This window comes from Gossypium arboreum, chromosome 1, assembly GCF_025698485.1.
Source record: "Gossypium arboreum isolate Shixiya-1 chromosome 1, ASM2569848v2, whole genome shotgun sequence".
In the NCBI taxonomy this organism is placed as follows: domain Eukaryota; kingdom Viridiplantae; phylum Streptophyta; class Magnoliopsida; order Malvales; family Malvaceae; genus Gossypium; species Gossypium arboreum.
The window spans coordinates 115,555,234-115,575,598 of NC_069070.1; the positions used below are offsets into that span (position 1 = coordinate 115,555,234).

The window sequence follows — 20,365 nt, forward strand, 5'->3', positions numbered from 1 at the left end:
ACATAATCTATTATGTTAGGGGAGAATTTTAAGGAAACAATTTAGGCAATCTTAATCTTCCTTCTGCCATTTTTCATCAAATTAATAATGTTAAAACAGGGCCTTGAGTTAGCAGCTTTTTTTTTTTCAAGCTCTTCTGATCTTGAGGAAACGAGAAAAAGGGCAACCAAAAATAAAAAAAAGAAAGAAGAAAAAGAGAGAAGAGCAAATTAGCAATGACCCTCTGTTTGGCAAGAAAGAATCAGAGAGAAAATGGAAGTCCAGACCACACTGCTTTCCAACAAATGCTGATGCAAAATGCCAACACCCCTGACATGGAACACTTCCTTTTTCCTTTTTGTCATAACGCTAGAGGTTAGAAGATTAAAAACTAAATGGATATTCTTTACTTAATCTTTATGCTAAAACAAAGTTAATCTTGGATTAGTGGGGCAATAATTTTATCTTCGAAGTCGGTAATATGCATTGGCAAAGCTGAAATAACTAAGTTTGTTGGTTAATGTTAACCAAACTTAAAATATTCTACAAAAAGATGGCTATGAAGCCTATAAATAGGCAATCACGCACCCCCCAAGCTATGCACTATCAACCCTGAATTTGATAACTCTCAATGGCGAGCTTCAAAGTTTTATTCTACCTTTCCCTACAAGTTCTGTTCTTGGTTTCGAGTTCCGGGACTCGGTTGTTTCATCCGTTTTCGACTGCTGATCCGGCATTGGAAATGGAATCAAAATCACAGTATAAGGCTAGTAGTACACTCGATGAAGTAGAGATAACTTATAGACATTCTGAATCCAAACAATTTTCAGGCACAGACCAGTTAGCATTGGCGGTTGCAGGCAAACAACACCCTAAAGCAACCATTATTGAAGCCAAGCGTCCGTTGATCGAAGAAGGCAGGGAAGCCATTAAAGCAAGCATTCAAAGAAATGCTGGAATCCCATTCGAGTCGAAACGACTTAGTCCAGGGGGACCTGACCCTCATCATCATAAATAATCATGCGTTTTGTTAGCAGCCGGTGATTTGCACCATCAGAAAAGAGAGAAAAATGTTTTGAAAATTCATTTTCCATACATTTTTTTTGGCTTCCTTCTAGTGTAGATCATTTGGTGTCTGGATGACTGTTTGTACAATTGTTCTTCATTTACTCAGCTATTGGAAATCAAAATAAGGTGACATAAATTGACCAATAATGTATCAGACATGGGACTTCAATAATCCATATGTATCCATCATTTGGCAGCAATTCAACTATCTGAAGCTTTTATTTCCTAAGCATTCTTTAGACAGTGGTGCCCCATTGAGTACGACTGATTAAAGGATAAACTTCTTTTTAATATTATTCTGGCTAAACCATTTTGGAGATGGTGGAACATTAGGATATCTCCTTTACACTCACAAATCAGCAAATTACGACCACCTTGATTTATTTTTTGGGGAATCCATCTAGCTTCACTCTGCAGCACATGCATTTGCGATTGGTGCTAGCTAGATTGTTGTTCATGTCATTTTTCACCACAAGTAAAATTAATATTATCTGTTCTTTTTTATCACATATATGCACATATATGGGATGAATAGACTTGATAACCACAAATATTAATATGATGTAAACCATATTAATGATTTTAACTGTATGTCATAAATTAGCACTCTAAATTTCAACTAATATGTGCTTGATATTGATATCAAAAAGAAATGTATGGTATTTGGATTTTTTTTTTTACTTAAAGTTGGAATTATATCAAGAATTTAACTTTACTTTGATGGATTCAAACACCACATGCTTAATAATTTAAGGAGGAATTATTTTATGGACCATTCCTACTACATCAATCATGGTTTTTTTTAATTATTTAATAACATTTCAGTAATTTTTTCAATGTCATTCACACATAATTTCGATAATTTTTTTTATTTTAAACCTTGAACCTCAAATCCGAACCCTAAACATTGTACTTCAAATTTGAACTTGAACCCCAAGTTTAGAGTTTAGGATTTGGATTCGAAGTTCGAATTTGAAGATTTAGATTCAAGATTCGAGACTAGGGATTCGAGGTTAAGGATTTAGGACTCAAGAATTCAGGGTTTTAAATTTGAGGTTCATTATAAAAATTTAATAAAATTACGTGTCAATAACATGAAAAATTTGTTAAAATATCATTAAATAATTTAAAAAAATCATGAATAATGTGATCAGAAATATCTATAATTTTTTTTTTTTTAGTTTTAGATATAGCGCGATGATATTATTAGAAAAGATAATTAAAATAATACTAGAAAAATATTAAAAGAACGACATGTATGTGTATTGCACTGTTTAAACTACAAACCCACCCATGATGGCAGATCCCATGTATATACTCTCAACAATATTTTGTAGGTCGTGTCAGCTGTCAAACAAAGAAATAAGAACTTGCTGTAATTTTTTGGCGGAGGGAGGATCATTCGTTTCTATTTGAGATTCAATTGCAACATGGTCGTCCAATGAACTCGATTTAAGAGTAAGTTTCGACTTACTTTTTGATCTTATCCGAATGTGAAAGGGGACCGCCATTGATATAAAATATAAAGGATTAACATGAATTTTAAGTAATTAAAAAAATGTAGGTTCAAACATATTTAAATACGTAAATTTTAATTATTTAATATTTATAAGATTAATATTTAATATTAATAGGATTACTCTTTTAAAATATGATTAAAATATATTGAATTTCTTGTATTCGAGATGATAATTTTAATTTTCAAACTCTGTTTATTTTTATTTTATATTATCTTATTTCCTATTTACCTATTACGAGTCACAATCATAATGAATCCAGCAAGTTAATGGAGTTGGGTATGTGGATCCTACTAAAAAGTCGGCTCAGTGAGACCGACCAGACCCAACCAAAGGCCAATAGTATTCTTTGCTTTTACGAGATTTCATCATTTGATATTACAGGGGACTCTTCAAAATGGGCAAAAACTGAGTTCCCATAATTTTAATAGAAAGAAATGATTTACTATTGAGACGGAAAAAACCTGATCAATCTCTAGCTTGGATTAAACATGGATATGCCCTTTCTCATTAATCCTTTTCGAGATTTCAAGAAAAAAATTCCAAACACATTATATTAATTTATTTGTTTAATACATGTTTTGACTTTTATATTATAATGAAATTCCCACTTTGATTTTTTTATTATTATTTTCTATCACTTTATTCCCTCAATTTTCATTTCATTCATTAAATTAGCCCATTGACAGTTGTTGGTTTTGTTTTGTTTTGTTTGATATCCCACATGGTAGAGGGGATGCATTTATGTCACCTCAACCTCTTCTATATATAATAAGTGTTTAAGCCTTTACTTTGAAATCATCCTAATCTCTTCCCTTCTTGTAAGTGTATTATTAGTTCGTAAATCTTTTGGTGATAGTGAAGTTATCAAGTGATGTTAGTGTTTCATAAATTTGATGTATTCTCTTTTTTATTTATTTTATTTGCATTTATAGGTTTTGTTATCATATTAAATTTATTTTTAATAGTAATTTTTCAAGCTAACTTACTGCGTTTGGATAGTTTCAATTTAGTATTGATGTTTTTAATTCAATTTTAGAGTTTCAGTATTGAAGCTACTTTTGTATGAGATATTGCCTGTGTCACTAACAATTGGTAAGAAGTATTAATTTTGTTATATGCTTTATGGTTATAGTATTGTCTGATCTTTCGTCTTAGGATGAAATTTTTTACTATTGGAGATTATTTGTGGCTCTTTGGTTACTGGATAAAAGTGTAGTTGTGTGAAAATGCATGTTTACGAAAAATTCTGACTAGGAAAGACATTATTTAAGAGTGTCTTTATGACAGTACATCTCTTTCTTGAGAACTTATTACACTACGCTCATATTCTAATATCTAAGTGCTTTACTATTGATGTCCACGAAATCAACTAAAAAATACGACAAAGACAATTGCACTTATCGATAAATAGTTTAGCTATGATGAGCAAAGATATGATTCCCACGAGGACTAAAAATACTAGTAATTAATGTTTTTCTATTATTTAACCGATAAATTGAACTGATTGAATTAAACTAAAATTAACTAAATTAATTAACTAAGAACTTGGCAAAAAACAAATCAGGAAAATAATCAAATAATAACCAAGAAGTGAAACAATGCCCAAGAAAGAATCCACCTAAACTGCATTTGTCATTATCAATTTAAAAACATTTTATTCACCTAATATCTTTATCCGTAGAAATCCCTCCTCTGAATTAAGCACATCAAACATAAATTAACAATTTTAAAATATTAAATCAAGAATTAAGCACACATAACTGAGAACAAGATTCAAGGATTTATTGTGTAAAACAGAAATCAAAAGACAGAATTCATCATAGGGTTCATTTACTTTAGGTATTTAGAAATTTAGTTCATAATCGCGAATAAAAACATCTCAAAGTCAATATAACCACAAGAAATAATGAAACTCATAATAAACTTCAAAGATATTAAAAGGAGATCTTCAATCTTAGTGGGAATCTGCTTCAGAGTCGGTTTCGATGGTGTTTTACGAGTTGTTTTCTTCAATATTCTCTTATGGCTCTCTCTCCTCTTCTTATATTTAGTATTTATAGGTCTTAAAATGTCTGAAAAACCTAAAAATGGCATTTTCCTCGTGTTCGGAATACAACTCGCGAAATCAACAAGGTCTGGCACATGGCCATGTGGCAGGTTGTATGGCTCACATGGTCGTGTGTCCAAGCCGTGTGGGAAATCCCAACCCATGTGGCTCTTGAAATCTGCTCTAATTGTCTGATTTTTGCTCCATTTTCGCCTTTTTTGCTCCTAAATGCTCTCGTAAGTATAGAAACATGGAATTAAAGTATTATGAGCATAAAATTCACCATTTTGCATTGATTAATCATCCAAAAACGCATTAAGAACAGAATTAAAACATGATACTTTTGACACTATCAACTATTGACTATTATTAGTTGGTGTTGAAATGGCATTGAGGTCGTCATTAAGCTCATCGCCGAGAGGATAATAATGTCAAATGCAAATTTTCCAGTGGAGTTGTTTGACAGAGTGGCAAGGCAAGCTACTAGACGCTTTGTTTCCATGCATTTTTTTTTTATTAAGGAGGGTAAAAGCTATTACATAGCAAACAATCTAGGAAAAGGTAAACCATAACATCCTCATGCAGTACATTCAAAGCAAAATCAAGAGGTTGGGACCAAGAGTAAAAGCTAATAACCATTCCTTCTGTAGCCTTTGTTAAGCAATTAGTCATCCTATCGCATTCTCAATGCTTATGTGTAATACCAATATCTCAATATCAATGCAACAAGTCTCCAATGGCATGAAGGACATACGAATTCAGTTATTGTATCATCAGAGTACCCTTAACATGATGCAGTGCTTCCAAACAAATTATTTCAAACAACACATCACAACAGCTATGGATTTTCCGAAACATTATCAATATAAAAGCTTTAAATCTCTTTAAATCTAATTCCCTTTGTACATTAAACGCCATGCATTTGTTGTCTAATTAAGACAATAATTAAAAACATTAATTATATGCAAGTAAAAATTATCAGCACATCAAATAACTCTGACTCTTACAGAAAAAATTATTATACTCAATGTCATAAAACAAAATGAAACAACAAAGTATAACAGTCAAAATTTCAAACAAAATCTCACTGTCCAGCTGTACAATTTTTCATTGTGCCTTGATGATGAACAAAGTAAATACAAGTCCTTTTCGTATCATCATTTTTTTTGTTAATGGTCCTCATTTCGAAAGTAAATTGAAGACACGGTTTCCATTTTCTCCTTAATGGATTACTTGTTTTTTTTCTAAAACAAAATATTATCTGTCTAATTGCGTAGAAGTATTCTAAAAAGAAAAACATTCTTTGCCTTGTCTGGTTCTATAAAAACTGGTACTGTCGTAGGAGAGAGTTCAAAAATTTTCTAAGTTTCATTTTTATCCAAAACTAATTTGATTAAACAATTCGCAATTTAATTTTATTCTCTAGTTATAGAAAACAAGAGTCACTATTTTTCTTGTACCAATTTTGAATTCACCTCAATGGGTTATTTAATTTATGTTATATATTTGTAGTTTTCTATCATGTTATTATTATGCTAAAAACTTTAGATAACTCACCTCAATTGATGGAACTATGTAAAGTAATACATGTCAAGATATATGGACAAAAAACCATTTTTAATGGATCATATATGCGTGCGGCTTGCAAATGGCCAAAGGAAGAAAACAACCACGAAAACATTTAAAAAGATATGTTTTCCAATTCATGCTTAAGGACAACTTAGAAATTCTCTTTCTCTCCATTGGATAAAAGAAGTCTGTGGAAAAGACAGGAATCTATTAAGTAAGGATAAAAGGTTGTATTGTCTTCTTGAGCGCCCTTTTGAGTCAATTCTGTAATAATGTTAATAGAAGATAAGCACTTGACAGCAAGAACGACAAGATTTCCGAGTAGCCACAACATAAAAACAGTGACCCCCCCTTTTGGCGGTTAATTAAAGGCAAAGAACATCAACTTTGCCACGACATTAAAGCATCATCATCTTTTTTTTTTTTGAATCCTCTCTAACGTTAATGGTGGTGAGTCAGGAAAGCAGAAAATCAGCTGTGTTTTTGGGGTTACGACAAAACCATTTCCTATAAGTTTTATCTGCTTATACGTCGATGTTCCAATATCAATGTCTTATATTGAAGAAATAACGGACTTTTTTTGGGGGAAGTGTCATTTCAATTTTGTCCCATTGCGCAGCACAGGTTTCTCCTTCAATATATATAAGCTTATTGGGTATTTGATATACACAACTTCGTTTCTCCTCGCTAAAAAGAACGTATTTCATGGCCGGTGCTGTCGTTCATCATCATTGTATCGATGCTTGTAATGAAAAACTCTGATCTCGCCGGGAGGACCGGATACTAAGCATTATTCTTAATCAGCATGTCATGACCTGACCTATGGGGTAAGATGTCATAATTTGAAATGTCCTTTTTGTATACCCACATTCCTCCTTTGACGTAGGTTCGAATCCGTATTTGCACGTCTGAAAGTGACAAAAAAGAGAGATCTATGGGTACGCATCCTCTCATTTAAACTTGTAAAAGATGAACACTAGAGCTCCAGTAAGGATGCCGATGCGAATGAGATTTAAAATTTCGAGCACTACGGTGCAAATGGTTCCCCGTACAGCATGGACAGGTTACTTGATGTCTTTAAGCTTCTTGTGATTATTTGGTGATGAAACCAGTTCGCATGGAAGTTAATCCACTCTTGCATCTGCTTGTGGTAGAGAAGGTGTTGTTCGGATCGGACATGGAAATCCATTCAAACGATTTTTTTTTAACATAGAAAACTGTTAATTCTTTTTGGATATTTCTTTTTTTCTTATTAAATAAATTAATTTAATATTTTTTAAAAAGTATGAACGATTTAACTGTAAAAATAATTAAAAGAAAATATCACACTATACAAAATTAAATATTTCTTTCCAATATGCAAAAAGAATAACTAATACTATACTAATAATTTCATAAGTATCATTATAATTCCAAAATTAAATTAAAAAACTTAGCATTAGTCTTATTTCTCAACACTAGTCATCTTAAATTGCACCCTCCGCTTTTTCATAAGCTTGTACTCATCAATGATAGAATCTATTGAAAATTCTCGAGCTCTCTCTTTTTTAATGTATGCCACCAAGTAAATTGAAAGAAAATCATCCTTCATTCTATTGCGAAGCCTTGTCTTCACAATTTTCATGGCTAAAAATGTTTGTTTGATTGTTGCATTAGACACGGGAAGAGTTACCACAAGACGAATTATTTTATCCAGAAAAGGATAAATATTTGACTTATTTGTCTTAGCTAGCACTTGATAAATGCCAAAAGTAACATGTTTTAGCCTCATTCTTGATGCGTTTTTGAATAATTATTCAATTTAAATGGTGAAATTTATGCTCCTAATTTTTTAAATTCATGTTTCTATACTTAGGAGAGCTTCTGGGAGCAAAATGAGTGAAAACTGAAAAATCAGAGTAGGTTTCAGGAGCCACACGGGATGGACATACGGCCGTGTGAGCTACACGAGTTGCAACATGACCATGTGCTAAACTATGTGAATTTCGTGAATTGCACTCCAAACACGTGGAAAAATGTAATTTTTAAATTTTTTGGGCATTCTAAGACCTATATATGAAAAAAAAATAAAAAGATAGGGGAGAGCCATCAATCAAGAAAACAACTCGGAAAACACCATTGAAGTCGAATCTAAAGTAGATTTCCATCAAGATTGAAGAATATCCTTTTGATTTCTTTGAAGTTTATTATGAGTTTCTTTATTTCTTATAATTATACTGTTTTTAAGATGTTTTTATCTATTATCATGATTTAAATACCTAGGGAGATGAACCATAGGATGTATTCTATTATTTGATTTCTATTTTTACACAATAAATACTTGGATTTTGTTCTCAATTATGTGTACTTAATTCTTGGTTTAATATTTCTAGACATTAATCCATGTTCGATGTACTTGAATCAGAGAAGGAATAGACCATGTTTAAGAGTAGATCTAGCGTAATTGAGTGGAGTTGCATGTAATCCTCGAAATAGGACGACATAAATCTATCGAATTAGAGTCAAATCTAATAGGAGGATCTATAGATTGAGTTAATATGACAATAGAGGTTTTAATTAGAAATAAATTTTGATTAATCAACCTAGAGTCAATTGCTCTTGGTCTTGAAAAGAGATATTAATTAGCATAATTTAGAAATTTCTACGGATCAAAATACTAAGTGAAGAAATTGCGTAATAAAAATTGATAGTGACAGATGAAATCTAGGTGAATTCTTTTCTGAGTATTGTTTCGCTTCTTGGCTGTTTAACCTATTATTTTTCTAATTTGTTCTTTTTTTAGTTAATTTAATTAGTTAATTTTAATTTTTAATCAATCACTCCAATTTGTCAAATAAATAATAAAAAGACAGTAATTGCTAGTACTTTTAGTCTTCATGGGAACGATATATTTACCCACCGCAATTATACTATTAAGTGATATATGCACTTGCCTTAGTCATATTTTAGTTGGTTTACGATTGCAATCAAGATTTTGGCATCGTTCGAAGACTGAAATATTAAGAAAACTTTATTTCTATTAATTTAGCTATTTTTTTTATTTTTATATGAAATAAAATTTGACTAAGGAGAGCGAATGTTATACAATATGAACACAAAATTTAAAAATACATGATAATTTATATATAAAATTCAAAAATTTGAAAATTTCAAGGAGTGCGAGTGTGGCTCCCATATTCATCCCTGTGATCGGATGTGCCCTTGTAAGTAAATCTATTACAGGCTCTTTTAGGTGATATATGGTTTTTTTTGGAATATGCTAATCGCCTGTAAATAAATTGGCAACGATGGTTAATGTTGAGCAAATCAAGCTATTGTACATATTAACAGTATTGATTTTTCGTCCACTGAATTGTTGTAGATGTGAGTTTTGATCCGATTCTCTGAGTTTCTTTTAAGAATATCTATGCTATCCTCTAATTGTGTAATTTTGTTTGGGCGATATTTATTATTAACATAATTTATTATATATATATATAAGACCAGCAATTTGGCGGCTCCAAGCTGGTGAAGATGAAGTAATTGAGTATTATCAGCAGCAAAGCAAAATCTCAGTTTCCTTTTTTATTTTTTATTTTTATTAAATTTCATCATAACATGCAAAAGGCTTTTCTTGTCAACTGTGATGCAATAGTTTATTTGGTAACAAAGAACTGAAAGTGGTTGATATTATTATAAGAATTAGCACGATTTCTTTTCGCAAGTCCTCAATGTAGTTCAATTGATTTATCGTGTAGAAATTTTTTTTAAAGTAACAGACCATGGACATAGAGTATTTCAGAAGGAAATGGAAGTGCGTATTATATGAAAAGATGTATTCGGTGGCTAAATTAGCAATCACCCTTTGTTTGGCAAGAACGAATCTGAAAGAAAATGGAAATCCAGACCACATCTGCTTTTCAACTCGAATTACCATAACCTTCATACTCACCAAATGGTCTTAACTAGGTGTTAACGGAACGGATCGGATCGAATTGGGTTCAAGTCAGATCCTTATAAAGAATCAAAATCAATTTTTTAAGTTCGTTCGAAAAATGGGCTAATTTTTTCCCGAAATTCAATCTAATTTAAGAAAGCTAAACTAGGACCCAGCCTGCCTATATTTAATTTTTTTAAGATTAATTTTTATTTAAAAAATCAATTAATTTATAAAACTAAATGCAGTAAAAAATGTTAAAATAAAAGCTTTCTAAATTCTAACATATTAAAAATACATTAAAATTATTTATATTAAAAACACTATCATAAATATAATAAATATTTTATTTATTAAATATAATTTTAAAATTTAATATTTTGGGTTGGGTTATTTAGTTGGGTAAGTTTTTTTTTTAAGTTTTAGGTAATGAATTTAATTGTTATTAGGTTAGTGATTTAATATAAATATAAATATATAATTATTATTTCACATATATAGTTAATATAATATTCTTATAACATAATATATTCAGACCGGGGTTAGGCCAAAAATTTTGCCTAAGGCCCAACTCATATAGAAAACAAGCCTTAAATTTTGTACAAGCTTATTTTCTGAGTCTTATATTTTGTCCAAACTCATTTTCAAGTAAGCCTTCAGGTCTAGGTGAGTAACTCAACTCATGAGCAAGTTTAGTCTAAACTTAACACCTCTATGATTCAAGGTTTTGTCACATTAACTCAAATCCATATCTGTAACAACAAAGTACAAGATTTCTAAGAGGAATTCTAAAAATTACTCAAAAGAACCTTAATACTAATAGATGTCAAAGTCAAAATAATATCACATTAACAACAACAAATGATTGGATAACATATTTTGCTAGTAGTTTTCAACGTTTATAAGAAAACTCAACATCCATGGGTGTTGAGTACCCTAAAATGAACCTATGCTAAGAAATAATTTTAGACGAGACTTATTTTAGTGGGAATAACTTAAATTATAATGATATTAAAATATATAGTTTTAGGTATCAATAAAATATAAATAATGTCATATTATTAATTTTTAAAGATATACAAATATTATTCTACACTCAATCACATACGAAATTATCTCTAATTTAATTTTATTTTAATTAAAATAATTAAATTTTAGGGAAAATGTTGAAACTATTTGTTAAAAAACATAAATAAATAAATAAAAATTTAAAATGCTTAAATCAATAATTAAAAATGAAAAATTGATAAAAATTCACAAGCATAAATTGAAAAAAAACTAAAATTAACCATTAAAAATATAGAAAAAACACTAGAAAAAATCAAAATTTGAAAATTATAAGCACCATGCATGGTTTTATCAAATTCTGAAATTTGATTAAAAATTAAAAAATTGAAATTGAAAAGAAAAGAAAAATTACTTGCCTAAAAATTAAAATAAATAAAAAATTACTGTAAAAAATAAAACACAATCTAAAAGCAAAGAAATAAAAGACGATTAAATTTTTTAAAAAACTAAAATAATTTAAAATTTATAAAAGAATATATTAAATATAGATGAATATATAATAAGAGTTTTACATTTTAAAAGTTAGAAAAGAATATATTAAATATCGATAATGGATAAAATATTATGTAAATCGATTTTTCATAGCTTACCAAAGTTAATCTAATAATATATATATATGATAAGATTCATCCAAAACCTCAAAATTTGTTTTCCTCAATTTTACTAATTCGACTAAAGTTATATTTAATTTTCATATATATTTTTAAAATTTTATTGTACAATTTTTTCACCCTCATCATAAATATACCATAAACTAATATATATAATTTTTTAAAATCAATTTTAGATAATTTTTGAAAAAAAAATGGAAGTGGTGATCCATGCGAAGCACTAATTAATGTAAATTAATAAGTTGAAACGAATGACTTTTTGCAAGTATAAAACAAAGGGTTGAACTGGGAGTCAAATGAAGCAAGCAAGATCCACATCATCCAAGCACATAACGACCTATTAGCATCCGTAAACTGTGACGGCGTGAGGTGGCAGTCAAGTGATTGGCCAATTGTGAGATCATATACTCCACCATCCCTTCTCTTGTTTTACCCTCCCCTTTTAATTGCCCAAACATCTCATCATCCAATTGATTGTTAAGGTGAATCCTTAAACCTTTTTCATATGCTTAAGCAATGAATTAATCATACGAGACTTGTTTGTTTCGGTAGAGCCAAGTTTGTACCCATCTGGAAGCATTAAGTTGCAAAATATTCAATAATGTAATATACATAGTTGCAGAGGAACTGTTCTACTTTGTTAATCTACCAAAATCACCGATGTTTTAAATGGTTAATCACATTAGTTGGTATCCACCATCAAATCTTTCCAAACCAATTGATGATTAGCAGCAATTTGATGATGAAAATTGGCGGCTACAAGCTGATGAAGATGAAGGAATTGACTATTATCATTAGCAAAGCCAAATTTCATTATCCTGTTCTGTATTTTTTATTATTTAATTGCACCATCAAGATTGGAACATGCACTACCCTTCTCTTGCCGACTTTGAGGCAATAATTTATAGTTTTTTTTTACTTGAATTTTTAAAAAAAAATCAATAAATTTTGCCTTATTATTTAATTCACCAATTTAATTTGTTTGCGTTAAAAAATCGATTGAGATATTCAATCAATAATAAAATATCACGTGTCTTATTTCTTAATTAATTAATCTACATGGAATTATTGGGTAGACAAATGGATATTGAAAAAACAATTTTTTATATACTAAAAACAATTAAACTCCATAAATTGCAAAATTATTGACTTTATTCTCAACATCAATCAATTTCATTTCTTATGATCCATCTTATTTACAAAAAGTTGTCAACGCTAAATATAGCAAGTTATAAGGTTAAATAGTGACGGGCAATATTGAACACTACTCGTAACACTATTTCAAGCATTTCTCGTAATTACCTCAAGATAAGAGAAGAAGAAATATTATGTGAGAAAGAGAGTAATATTAGAATATTAAGAAGATTTAATAAGAAATTTAGTTTTCATGAATATGGGGAATGTTGGGGTGAACTAGAAAAGTAATGTTGACCAGGTAAGCATCTTGTAGTAAGAGGAGTAGTTATGAACCTTGTAGACCATCCCCATGGGGGTAGTGAAGGGAGGGCTCCAATTGATAGAAAAAAACCCGCAACCCCTTGGGGTTATCCTGCAATTGGAAGAAGTAGAAAAATGAATAAATATAGTGATAATTTGATTCTTTATCGACAGAGTAAATAGGAAAGATTATTTCTTTCTTCGTCTTTACAAAAACAAATATATATATATATATATATTTAAGTAAAGAAAACGGCGCGTTCACTAAAAAAAATGGCGCGTTCACTAAAAAAAATCATTTTGTAGCAAGTCATCTATTAAAAAAAATTAAGAGGCTTAATACAAAAGCAGGAAAAGAAATAATAATAACTTGGTCCATTATACTCACAATGATCAGCTATATACTATCGCTATCCATAATGGAAAAAAATATTTACCCATTTATATAACGGATCGTATGGTAATGTTAAAGAAAATTATTAAAAATTTATAAAGAAAATAATAAAGAAAAATATGTGACATTTTATAATTGGTTAGATATTTCGGTCGATTTTATAATGTTAATAATGTTAGTTCTTAATCCGAAGAAAAAACTTTCAAAATCAAAGGGAAAAAAGCAAGATAGTTTAAGGACTAAATGATTCATTAGGCCATAATTTAAGTTGTTTAAACAGCATTGTGTATTTATTAAATGGTAGGACTGTGGAGTGGGAGAGAGTTGTTTAAGTAACAGAGCATGAATAGTTATTTGATGAAGAAAAAAGTCTGTATGTATTATACAAAAAGATGCATTGAGAGGATAAATGTTCTGCCATTTAATATATCTTTATACCATTTGAATAATTTCTTACTTTTTTAGTGGAATCAATTAGCATTCTTTAGTTTCCACAAACAGGTTTGTATGAAGGAATGTTAATTACTCGCCTGCTGTGTAAGTCAACGTCGATGAATTGAATTCCCTATATGAACTTAACATATTTGAAAGCAGGTTTACGTAGAGAAAAATTAAGAACACAATTTACGCAATCTTAATCTTCCCTCTGCCAGTTTTCATCAAATTAATAATGTTAAAACAGGGACTTATGAAATAGCAGAATTTTTTGTTTTTGTTCAAGCTCTTCTGATATTGAAGAAAAGGAAAAAAGGGCAATGGGAAAATGAAAAAGGAAAGAAGAAAAAAGAGAAGAGAGTAAATTAGCAATGACCCTTTGTTTGGTAAGAAAGAATCTAAGAGAAAATGGAAATCCAGACCACACTGCTTTCCAACAAATGCTGATGCAAAATGCCAAGCCCCATGACATGGAACACTTCATTTTTCCTTTTTGTCAAAACGCTAGAGCCTAGATGATGAAAAACTAAATGGATTAGTGGGGCATTAATATTATCTTCAAATCCGGTAATATGCTTTGGCAAAGTTGAAATAACTTTGTTGGTTAATGTTCATCTTCTTCATATACTTTAGTGTTGATTTAAGAATAAGTCAATGAGCACCTAAAATTTCATCTCTAGACCCCTCAAAAAGAAAAGAAAAGATCATTGGACTCCCACTTGACCAAACTTAAAATATTCTGGAAAAAAGATGGCTATGAAGCCTATATATACTCTATTCATGCACCCCATGCTATGCAACTATCAACCCTGAATTTGATAACTCTCAATGGCGAGCTTCAAAGTTTTATTCTACCTTTCCCTGCAAGTTTTGTTCTTGGTTTCGAGTTGCGGGACTCGGTTGTTTCATCCGTTTTCGACTGCCGATCCGGCATTGGAAATGGAATCAAAATCACAGTATAAGGCTAGTAGTACACATGATGAAGTAGAGATAACTTATAGACATTTTGAATCCAAACAATTTTCAGGCACAGACCAGTTAGCATTGGCAGTTGCTGGCAAACAACACTCTAAAGCAAACATTATTGAAGCCAAGCGTCCATTGATCGAAGAAGGCAGGGAAGCCATTAAAGCAAGCATTCAAAGAAATGGCGGAATCCCATTCGAGTCGAAACGACTTAGTCCAGGGGGACCTGACCCTCATCATCATAAATAATCATGTGTTTTGTTAGCAGCCGGTGATTTGCACCATAAAAAAAAAGAGAGAAAAATGTTAGAAATTTCATTTTCCATACATTTTCTTTTACTTGCTTCTAGTGTAGATCATTTGGTGTGTGGATGACTGTTTGTACAATTGTTCTTCAATTACTTAGCTATTGGAGATCAAAATAAGGTGACCTAATTTGACCAATAATATATCAGACTTCAATAATCTATATATCCATCATTTTGTAGCAATTCAACTATCTGAAGCTTTTATTTTCTATGGATAGACTTCTTTTTGACATTTTTCTGGCTAAACTACTTTGGAGATGGTGGGATATTCGGATATCTCCATTACACTTACAAATCAGCAAATTACGACCACCTTCGTTTCTTTATTTTGGGGATCCATCTGTCTAGCTGCACTCTGCAGCACATGCATTTGCCCTTGGTGTTAGCTAGATTTTTGCTCAAATCATTTTTCACCACAAGTAAAATTAATATTTATTGATATCAAAAAGCACTTTTCTTTATTGAAAGTTGGATACATGTCATGATTTTAAGATTCTTTTCATTGGATATAATACGATTATATTATTAGAAAAGATAATTAAAATAATACAAGATAAATACTAAAAAATGGATTGTATGTATATTGCACTGTTTAAACTACCAACCCACCTATGAAGGCAGGTCCAGTGTATATACTCCCAAGTCCCAACCATATTTTGTGGGTAAGTGTCAGCTTTCAAACGATTAAACATCAACTTTTGTTTCTATTTTAGATTCAATTTTCAACATCGTCTTCCTCGAACTCAAATTAGGAATAAGTTTTGACTTCTTTTTTGATATTATCCGAATGTGAAAGAGGACGGCATTAACATAGATTCTAATCGTCATATTGATTCATTGATATGGTTGTTATTGTAATAATTAAAATAATTTTTTAATTTAAAGATTAAAGATGAATTATGAATAGAAAATATGCTTTATATAGAAAATAGTTACACTAAAATCTTATTAAATTCAAGTCAAATAAAATTGAACTCCTAAATGAGAGATAAACTCTTTTAATCAGGAATAGAGTCAAAATTTTGTTTAGAAAGAGTCGAGATAAGATTATAAAATTTCGGGGAGCAAAACTAAAATTTTTATATTGAAAATACTTAAATTAAACTATATATCTTTTTGTTTTAGAAAGGTTAAAAAATCTAAATTGAATTTTTTTTTTTAATTTTAAAAAAGAACTATAAAGCAAATTTTCCTTTTAAGCCAAGCAAGGCCAAGATATCTGTGACCCCCTTTAGCTATGTCCCTGCTTCCAATGTTATTTTCAGTCATTAAATTTGAATTCAAACATTTAAAAAAAGTCAAATTTCTTATAGTACTCAATAGATATTAATAAATTTTTTAATGTAATACTCTTTTAACGCATTCTAACTTATAATCTTATCAATCTTATTAAAAATATATTAATAATCTTAAACTTTATACTTATTTCATATTATATTATTTCATATCTATCTAGTATGAGTCACAATCATCATGAATCCAACAAGTTAATGAAGTGGGAGGTTAAGTGGATCCTACTAAAGAAATCTGATAGAACCAAAAAAAAAAAAAGTTTAAGACCAAAATCGGCTGAATGAGACCGACCAGACCCAACCAAGGGCCAATAGTATTCTCTACTTTTTCTCACATTTCATCATTGATAATAAGGGGGACTATTCAAAACGGGCAAACAGTTGCCCTAATTTTAATTAGAAAGAAATTATTAACACTTGAGATGGAAGGGCACAAAAACCTGATTTGAATCCATCCTTTCAACATTAATCTACAATATCATAACCTTTTTCTTTTATTGATAAATAGAGGTCAAGATAGAGGGATAGTTTTCTCGCTCAAAAAATAAAGTGGGAGCCTCTCTTAAATGAAGTGTATGACGTTATTTAAATTATAAATATATTAGATAGAATCTCGAATCGAGTTATTATATGCTTTATTATAATTTAAATAATATTTTTAAAATAATTTTTAATCATTCGAATCTCATCATTTATTATAAAAAGTTTGAGAACATAATACTTGGATTTTTAATTAATTTTTAGTTTTACATGAGTAAAACATGGTGTTTTAGGTTTGGTATACCTACCAATCCACCAGCAATAAATTTTAAAGAGTTCACATTAATTTTGCTAAAAAGGTATTAGTAAAATCAATTAAAATTTAATTGCATCCTTAATCAAAAATAACATTTAATTTAATTGAGGTCTGTCAATTGAAATCATATTATATTAACAAATATTTGAAAATTTCAAAATTCTATAAATAAAAATTCTAATTTTAGGATGTTTAATTTTTTTAGAATTTATGAAAAATCAATAACAACTTACTTTTTTATTGTGAACGTGATTAAAATCTAAAAATAAAATATGTTTTCAGAACACAAATATTAAAACTATCATTGCTGGTAAAATTTAAATAAAATGATTATAAATATTTTTAAATTTTCTTTTAATCGTGATATTATCCACGACATCATTATTGAAATAACACAAAATTAAATAATGTTAAAAACTTCAAAGATAAATTTTAAGAATGTTGAATTAATACCTCAATTTAATGTGATTTTAAATAAAAACTGGATTGAAATTTCTATATAAAATAGCAAGTTTATGAATGTGAACAAAGGTATAGGTGAATCCAGATGGATATTGAACGTAAGGATAAGATGAAGACCATAAGAGGGAGGGATGATGTCATGAAAGGAATTGTAGACATTCATGTATGCATGTAACATCCTACATACGATGTCTTAATCAATAGTGGATAAGATACTCTGATGTATGTCAATTCCCAATTAATTCCTACAATTTCAATGAATTATTATAACTTTACATCAAGTAGTTGTTTTTCAGATATTATTTCCACCCATTATTATATGGATAAATTTATATATTTTATATTTTAATTATTTAATTATGAAAATTTATAATTTGATGGATTATTTGAAATCGATTAAGTCATTCCTTCGTTAAATTGCTAATAAATATTTACATGCGTCTTTTAAGTTATTATTCTATAATTATATTCGATAAGTTATATATTGTATTATTAATAAATTTTATTTTAGTCACTCAATTACGAAAAATTATAAAATGATTATTAATTAATCGATGACATGGCACATTAATTTATATTCTTAATAGTTAATATGAGAATTATTTTACTATCATGCTAAAAACATTTAAAATCTGACCTAAATTAAGAAGAATAACTTTAAAGGACAAAAGCATAATTTTAGAATATTTTTATATTTGAGTTTTTTTGTTGACATAATATCTAGAATTACTTATAGTCTATTTTCAATCCATAAATAAAAAGATAATGCACTTCAATACACTCAAATCTATGTCATCATGTATTAACAACAATACCCACACCAATCGACAGGGGCAAAACCAGGGGGCAGGCATGGGCCCCGCCCCCCCCCTAAAATGGGAAATTTTCATTTAGGCCCTTTAGATTTTTTTAAAATTTTAAATTAGTAAAAGTAAAATTACACTTTGGCCCCCCCTAAAATTATAAAAATTCAATTTAATCCTTTAAAAATTATAAATATATAGACTATAAAAAATTAAAATTTCCTTCGGCCCCCCCAAAAATTTTTTTTTTTAGCCCACCTTAATCGACCTAAGACTCAATTGACATTTTTAATACATTTTAATATTTATGTTGCTTATTAATGAGGACATTTCTTATCATTCATTTCTCATATACAGGTTTATAATAAAGGATTAAATATTCTAAATTAATAATGCAAAACCCATTAAAGAAGAAAATAACAATGTAAATGACTCATATTATGCATTGATATTTGCAAACAATATCTCAAATAGAGATAATTTGTGGAGTAAACGGTCACAGTAAATAGAAAAAAAATATTTTTTGGGGAATTTAAGGAATTTTTTATTTTTAATAATTTTATGATATTATTTTTGGACATATTCATACTTATAAGTATTATCTCCTTTGACTTAAAATCTCGTAGTTTTGTTCTACAAAATATTCTCGTATGTATGAATTTAATCATTATATGTTCTTATATTAATTTAATCATTTCCAATTTATATGACAAATTCTCAAATTTTCTTCAATCTTATAGAACTATTTTGGTGAAAGCATTTGTAATATTTTTTATTATAAGAATTATTAAATGGATTAATTTAATTTTTACCATTATAAAATTAAATAATGTCAAATTGTAATAAATTTAACATTTATGCTATGTTTGACAGGAGAATTGTTTTTCCACATGTTTTACTACATGAATTAGCAATAAACTAACTCCAATTGGTCATCTTTAGCCACTCACATGAGTTGTTGTGGCAAAGAGAAGAATTTTTTGCTTATTTTAAAGATGTCTTATTTTTTACGACTCATACTTCTAATTTTAAGTTTAAATTTGTACTAATTATCTTTTATTTTATATCTAAATATTTCAAAACATGTATATTAAATAAGTTTTTTCTCATGTTATTACACTAGTAATCAAACGAGTCATTATTATTTGAGAATGACATGATTTTTTTTCATTTGCAAAACTATTAAAATCTTTTAAAATATAACTCCATTATATGTTAAATAATATTTTAAAACAATAAATGTTAACACAGATCAAAATTAATCTTATTTAATTTTTTTAATAATATAATAATTAAATTAATTTATTTAATAATAGAGTAATTAATTTAATAAAACTTCTATAATAAAGGAATTTACTAAATATATTCACAAATATATATATATATATATATATATATGTTACTCCAATTTTTCATTCTCTTTAAAATACTTTATTCCTAAGAATCACTTTACATGTATATAGAGAGAGGCGGACCGTAATAGTGGCCATGGGTTAAGATCGCAAAATCTTTTAAAACTTTTCATTAGCCTTCGAAGTTTTTAATTAAATCCTTAATTTTTTTGAAATTGTTATTAAGCTGAATTAAAATTTTAATTAGACCACTTGAAAGTTGTTATTAAATCCTCGAATTTTTTAAATAAAAAACGTATTTCACACTTATCTCAAATGTAAATAACATAGGTTTCATAGAAG

General features: G+C 28.9%; 1 protein-coding gene across 1 annotated transcript; it reads left to right on the forward strand.

Moving 5' to 3' along the window:
* The first annotated feature begins 583 nt into the window (after positions 1-583).
* LOC128290178 (uncharacterized) lies at positions 584-1,046 on the forward strand. Its single transcript, XM_053025350.1, has one exon. The coding sequence runs from the start codon at positions 611-613 to the stop codon at positions 995-997; it is 387 nt and encodes a 128-aa protein (XP_052881310.1). The 5' UTR covers positions 584-610; the 3' UTR covers positions 998-1,046.
* The last annotated feature ends 19,319 nt before the right edge of the window (positions 1,047-20,365 follow it).